The sequence below is a fragment of the Gadus morhua genome, chromosome 3, assembly GCF_902167405.1.
Source record: "Gadus morhua chromosome 3, gadMor3.0, whole genome shotgun sequence".
Taxonomy (NCBI): Eukaryota; Metazoa; Chordata; class Actinopteri; order Gadiformes; family Gadidae; genus Gadus; species Gadus morhua.
This window is the reverse complement of record NC_044050.1, coordinates 23,641,770-23,648,971: the sequence shown is the minus strand read 5'-3', so window position 1 is coordinate 23,648,971 and position 7,202 is coordinate 23,641,770. Positions and strand designations below refer to the sequence as shown.

At 45.3% G+C, this 7,202-nt stretch overlaps 1 protein-coding gene across 4 annotated transcripts in view; it reads right to left on the bottom strand.

The window, feature by feature from the left end:
- The window catches only part of sh3pxd2aa (SH3 and PX domains 2Aa), a 95,626-nt gene that overhangs the window by 22,908 nt on the left and 65,516 nt on the right, over nucleotides 1–7,202 (bottom strand). For all 4 annotated transcript variants that reach the window (XM_030351588.1, XM_030351589.1, XM_030351586.1 and 1 more), the window contains one exon: nucleotides 1–40. This exon is cut by the window's left edge and continues 74 nt beyond it. In XM_030351588.1, the coding sequence (XP_030207448.1) occupies nucleotides 1–40 (40 nt within the window). The remainder of the gene's footprint in view (nucleotides 41–7,202) is intronic.

Sequence of the window (7,202 nt, the reverse complement as noted above, 5' to 3'; positions counted from 1 at the left end):
ACCCATCCCTGCTCCTCCACTGTGCTCACAAACCACCAACCTGCCAGAGAGAGAGAGAGAGAGAGAAGGGAGGGGGAGGATGAGTGTGGGCAAGACAATAACATTTGATGTGACCGCCCCTGGGATGGGGGGGAAAGAAATCGAATTGAGATTCTTACCATGATTCACAACTTCCAAAGAATCAAATCAATTATGTATTATTTTCTCCTGCCTTAGTTTTGCCTTGGTGCGTTCTGCAGTCGGTTGATACAACTTCTTCAAATATAGAAACAACATAAACCTATACACACTCTGCCCTGCTTTCAGGCAATCATTTTCCACACTTTGTGCACAGTGGACCGGAGCCGATCGTGAAAGTAGCGCCCATACGAGCTGAACCGAGAATCCATTTTGAATCCAGTGATACGAAAAGATTCACTCTCTTGATCACCAAAGGTAAAACCCATTGGGGCCAAAACATGTTTTACTTCAAAGAATCCACACACATGGTCTCAATCCAGCCGGCAGCACCCAGTAGGATGAGCCAACTTACATCATGCATTTTGGCTCCCTAAACCGCGGCTCAGTCCACTGCACCAGCAGAAGCAGCAGATGCAGCCAGGTATTCGCTTTAACATAGCTCACTGCATTCCATTTATTCATTGTGCTTCAATACTTGAGCGGCTCTGAGGTTTTCCGTTTTGTTGGCGTTCCCACAGAGATGTGAGGGGGGGAACCTGTGCAGGGATGGCGCTTTTTGCCTACTTGGAAAGCTGTCGTCATGATTAACCCGGACCGCACGTTGAAAGAGCGAGTGCATGTTGGAGACGGGGAGTGTTGGGTTTTCTTTGGAGCTCCGGGCGATGGTAGTTTAAAGAGGCCCTGAATAGAAGTTGACAGGTTTCTGAAAGATGAATTTAGGATTTTGTCAATGCGTTGATTAAAGTGACAGTTTTATGACCTGCCATTCCTGCCCTTCCTCTACAGTATGGGTTGTTTGTGGGGTCTGTTCATAAGAGTACTCTGAAGGACAAAGCCAGGAGGTAGGCACTGGGTTAAGCAATTAGCATTGGACCCAACTGCGAAGGACTCTTTGAGCAAGGCATGAGATACTATACTACTGGGACGACTCTGTTATGTGAAAGAAAAGATACCTTCTTCTTTTGTAATACTGGATGTTTTTTTGCTAACTAGAAAATTTGAAATATCCAACTATTACACAGAAAGTAAATATGACTTTACCTTGACTCAACCTCAAGCAAATCCCAATCAAGCTCCACTCTAAAGAGAAGTCTGCCGACACATCTATCACTGTTATTCTTTAGTTCTGCCTGTTAACTCACCGACAAGTGTAAAAACACATGGGAACTTGGGTAGCGACCAGAACCAACAACTTCAGGAGGGCAAAATAAGAAGGCAGACTGTCTACGCATTGGTCATATGTTGACATCCAGTGTGTGTGTGTGTGTGTGTGTGTGTGTGTGTGTGTGTGTGTGTGTGTGTGTGTGTGTGTGTGTGTGTGTGTGTGTGTGTGTGTGTGTGTGTGTGTGTGTGTGTGTGTGTGCGTGCGTGCGTGCGTGCGTGCGTGCGTGCGCGTGCGTGCGTGCGTGTGCGCGCGTGTGTGTGTGCGTGTGTGTGTGTGTCTTCATTTAACAAGCATCCCCTATCCGTTACAAAATTTGAACGGTGCGTCACACGAGAATTCTCCGCATCATTTGGGCCTGATGAGGCCTTTTCCCCTACGGGGTCGTTCCAGGAAGGGAAAGGCCGTGCCTATCTCCAAGCGTGAGAGACGTCACCATGGAGAGACGCATGTTTGTTTAGGAGTCACCGCATTCCCGGGCTAGCGCAGACAGACAGACAAACAGACACTCCGCCAGAAGGATAGACGAATGGGTTTCAGGGTCATGTAAGAGTGACAGCCTTTATAAAGTGTTGGCGATCGCAACGTCTTCAAGCATCAATGGAGGGTAATGGAGAGATAGTTTTTTGTTTTGCATGAGACATATTCGGTGGACATTACGAGTTTCACGCACGCACACACACACATACAAACACCCGTACCCACTATTCCCTACACCCACATCCACAGACTTTCCCACACACACACACAAACACACACACTATTCCCCATCCACACACACAAACACCAACAGACACACGTGCAGATGGTAAAGGTGAAAGAGCAGGTGAATGGCAGACTGGGGCAGCAGCAGTTAACGTCGTAGTCTAAGGGAGGTTTGACAGGGAAGTCGCCAACTCCGGTGCGTTGGGGGAGCCATATGGTTGTGCTCTGCCTCTCTGGACCAAGCCTCACACCCTGCTTCATGCTCCAGCTGGACCCCAGGCAGGCTTTCCAATGCTTTGCGACGATGATGTGGAAAGTATGCCTGTATTCAGGGTGCGATTTGCCAGGGGGATGCGTGGGAGTTCCCCCTTTCTGGTCTGTAAATCACGGCCTCGGCTGGACTATTTTTATCCCCGGCGGGGGCAAACTTCATCCCTCTCAACCCTCAATGGGATCAATGCTACTTCACCAGTAGACCATATTAAATACCACAAATAGAAGTATTTCAAACTAGCGCTGTAACAGTCTATGGTGCGATAGAATGATAGAATCTGAAATGGACCACCCGCTGTCAGTGCTAGCGTTCGAGAGACAATAGATGACATTGGGGCTAATTAAGCTAACGAACCTGGTGCCATTAGCCTTGATCCATGCAGCTAGCTAGCGTTGCGAAAAAAGAGACGCTGACTGTTTATTTCAGTAAATGGCCTCATTCCCTCCCTGGAGATGTGGGGAAAAGAGGGGCCCCATGCCGCATAAGGACGACAGAATACCGTCATCAAAGCAGACTGTTTTCTGGGTATGGGTATGACCCATAAGCCTACATTGTAGCCTAGTTATTTATTTGTTGATATCGCCTTGTGCTATTTAGTTTTGAGATTATTTTCTATTGAATATTGACGTTCAGAAATAGGTGTTTTGGCAGGCCTGGCCGAGTGGTAAAGGAAGAGGGATTTAACTCTTGCATGTTTTGTTGGGCATGATCTCTATGTGGTCGCACGAGGAAAGTTCAAGATAGGATTTGAGGGGAAAAGTATTGCTTAAGGCTACTTGAGTTAAAAGGAGTTCGATATTCCTGCAAGGCAGTGAAGAAATCCAATGTCTGGAATTCGTGATTTATTTTCCTGGAGAAATCGTTTTCAAAACATCCCCCTCTCTGGTTTTTTTCGAAAATCGCACCCTGCCTGTACAAAGCGTGACAGCTGGCTACCACAAAGAAATTGAAATACAGCGGATGCATAAACTAGCACGTCCCTCTGTAAAAAATGATCCAAACAAAATATATAACAAACATTTTCTGTGTGTCGTCTAATCTTTCTTTCCTTTTGCACTTGCATACATGCTGAACAGCATAAAAGGGGGAAAGAGAGATAGAAGATGATGTCAGTCATATGACAAAGTGATAATCTTATCTTATTAGCGTGCTAGGATCTCATTCGCAACGTAAACACTAGCTTGGTTTGCTTTGAATGAAGTGGGAATCTTAAGTGGTTGTAAACATGCAGGCCAAGCCCTTTGGTATCTGATCCAGCTGCTTCTGTAGCCATGTAAAGCAGGCACTATGGGCTATGAACCATCCAAAGAGGGACAGCTACCGTGTGGTGTGCTGGGTACTGCTATCAGTCACTCCGAAAAGTATTCAAATTCAAACACACCCACACACACAAACACACAGACACACACATGCGTATATATTCCTTTCATCGTGTCTCTTTAGAGTGTGCCATTCACCTAGGAGAGTGACCCGTCCCCATAAATAGTACGATAGTTTCTAAATAGAGCCTCCTGATCATTACTCAACCAGCTCACCAGACACCCACTGATGCACACACTCTGTTGTGCGCACAGTGACTGTCTGTACCCTGCATCCCTGCTCAGGAACACAGCGCAGATGTTTCATGCAAGGAAGCTGTAGTGTTTCTGAAGACACTCTTCCTCCATATCTCCCCATCTGGCTGATTCACAGCTAGCCACCTACCTTAATATATTACCCACTATAATGTTTACTGTATAAATATAATGTATATTGTAATTAGAGCTGTCAGTTAAACGCGTTATTAACGGCGTTAACGCAAACCAATTTTAACGGCGTTAAAAATTATCGCGCGATTAACGCAATTGTTTTATTTAAAAATATTTTTTTTTTTTTTTTTTTTTTCTTTGGCTCATAACATAGAAGCAGTAGCCTGACTGCTATGTTCAAATGACATTTGTTCAAAGCAGTCGTTTAATTGCACTATAGGCTCTTTTTTTATATCGTCCTGTTTTGATCAGTATATGCCAATGTTGTTATCAATAAAAAATAATTTGCACAAGGCAAGCCGATGCACTTCACCATGTTGAAGATAATTAAAATGAGAAGAATTATGGGACAAAAAAATCAAGGGATATTTAGCATAGAAAAATAATTTGCGATTAAACGCGATTAATCGTAAGTTAACTATGACAATGCGATTAATCACGATTATATATTTTAATCGCTTGACAGCTCTAATTGTAATACATTACAGCTACCTACCTACCCACCAGCCAGCTAGATAGCAACCCGACCAACCTGTCCGTCCAGCTGATCTAATACCAGCTAGCTAGCAACTCTTGATAGTGACCTACCAGCTAGCTAGCCTACTTATATACCTACCAGTTAGCGTGTTACCCTTCCTCCCAGTACTAAGTAGACCTCTGCGATCCACTAAGAAAACTAGTTTGTTACTGTAGCTACTATCTGCCTGCCTACCTGCCTGCCTGTCTATCTATCTGCATGGGTAGCCCCCATACTTCCTATTACAACTCACTGCGGACGTTTCATCTTACATCCAGATTTCACGGCAGTCTATTTTCTTGACAGTTCGGTTGTGCGAGGCTAATTAAGTCTCACACCATGTCCCATAGATCCAGGAACAAACACGTTTTGATGGCTTGACACCCATACTAGCTGTCAAACTATTGAAACCGTTAATTAATATATATATTAATATATATTATATATTATGTGCATATTTTATTATATATTTATAAATAATACAGCCTATCTCGCATAAGCTGGCAAAGATGTGTATGTGTAGCTCTCCTCAGTACAACTCTGTGACAATGAGGAAGAACAGGCCCCACCTGGACTGACTGAAGAGGACAGCAAGGAGAAAGCAACACAAGGCGTACTATCCATTAGAGCAGGAAAACAGATTCATAAATCAACCGCAGTGACAGCGGCTAGAGGTCACTAGTTGCTATTTTCCATCAGATGTTTGAGCTTCGATGCCGCAGTTGCCGTAAAGGACAGTGGATTTAGCAGGAGCTGATAGCAAACATAAAACACACGCACAGTCGCACACGTGCGTGCACACACGCGCACGTGCGCACACGCGCGCGCACGCACACGCACACGCACACACGCACACACACACACACACTTGTGTTGTGGTGGGCCAGAGCTCTGACAGGAGCCCCCAGCACCTCTATAAATCCACCGCTGGTGAATTGAGGCTTAGTCAAAACCTAAGGAGTGAGGGCCAGAGAGGCAGCAGAAGCCCCTCAAACACACACTTAGACGAAGTGCTGCTTTCCATAGTCAGAGGAGCACTGAGCAAGCCATAAAGAGCCGGTCGGACGAGACATAAAGAAGAAATATTAGCAATCCAGAGCCTGGGCAGAAATGGACTACAAGCAGACGTAATGGGTCATAATGGAGAAGAGATGGAGCCAAACAGACGGACGAAAACTAAAACATTCAATGCGATTATTTAGAAAAGCTGGGGATCACTGCGGCGGCTAGCTGTACAAACAGGGGCTTCAACGTTCAGGGCTGGTTAAGAACAGAAGACGAGCAGGAGAAATGAAGAGCAAAGAGGTAGCCCTGTAATGAAGTGTGCACTGGGCAGCCATCTGTACACACAGCAGACTGAAGGGAGCCGCTGTTGTTTAAATGGGTTTAAGTCAGCATACCTTCTTATGAAATCCAGGGCCCCATTCGTCTTGTTTGTGTGTGTGTGTGTGTGTGTGTGTGTGTGTGTGTGTGTGTGTGTGTGTGTGTGTGTGTGTGTGTGTGTGTGTGTGTGTGTGTGTGTGTGTGTGTGTGTGTGTGTGTTAGCGTGTGTGTGGGAGTGTGTTTACATGTGTGAGTGTATATGCCTGTGTGGTTATAAGTGTGTGTGTGTGTGTGTGTGTGTGTATGTGTGAGTCTGTAATTGTGTGTGTGTATATGTGTGTCTGCAAGTTTATGTTTGCGCGAGGACGAAGAAGAAGATGAACAAAATAGTGATCGCCAAAAACATCCCTGTGTTTTGTGTACAAGCCCTCTTTAATTTCCTTTCAAGGCCAATCTTTATTGCCAAGCATCTGGCAAAGTGGACAGACAGAGAAAAATATCACAGGGGCTACCTTCAAACTCATAACAAGCAATGGAAAACATGAATCGACTTATTTTATCTCATTACAGAATTTCATCTAATTGCTCAGTTCCCACCTTCACTCTTCAACAGCAAGCTTTCTCCCTGTGAGCAGTGAGAATTACAGTAAAAACACAAATCATTATTGAGTTTAGATAGCTAATGGCGAGGATCTTGGCTAACAGCAGAACTGAATTGTTTATGAGCATGATGGAAGTAATGAAAGAAATGGGAAAGACTCAGGCCCCGTTCACACGAAGCCGAAACGGGCGAAACCGTTACGGTTTCGATCTATCCGGTTTCGAAGTATCTCCGTAAAGACGAAGCCAAGCGAAACCGGGTAGATCTGTAGAAACGCTGCAGTACACATTCCAGGCCCATAAGGGGCGCCTCTTCTGGTACAGAAATCCAGAAGAAATGAAATAAGAAGAAGAGGCGAGCATGCGCATAAAGGCTGCCCTTATGCGCATGCTCGCATGTGATTTCTGAGACTCCGCGGGCTTAAGAGCCATTGGCTAGGAGGTCGAGGGGTGGGGCGATGACGTCATGGTTTGCGGTTTCAGTCAGCGGATTCGCCGGCTTCGTGTGTACGGAAGGCCGAACCGTACAAGACCTTTGCGGTTTCGCCATGAAATCGGCTTCGTGTGAACGGGGCCTCAATAACAAACGGGAATAGAGAGAGAGTGAGCAACGCAGATGGATATGGAAATGTAACGGATTGAACAAGAATGAAGCAATAGGAGATGACATTGATTAGAAATATTCCTAGGAAG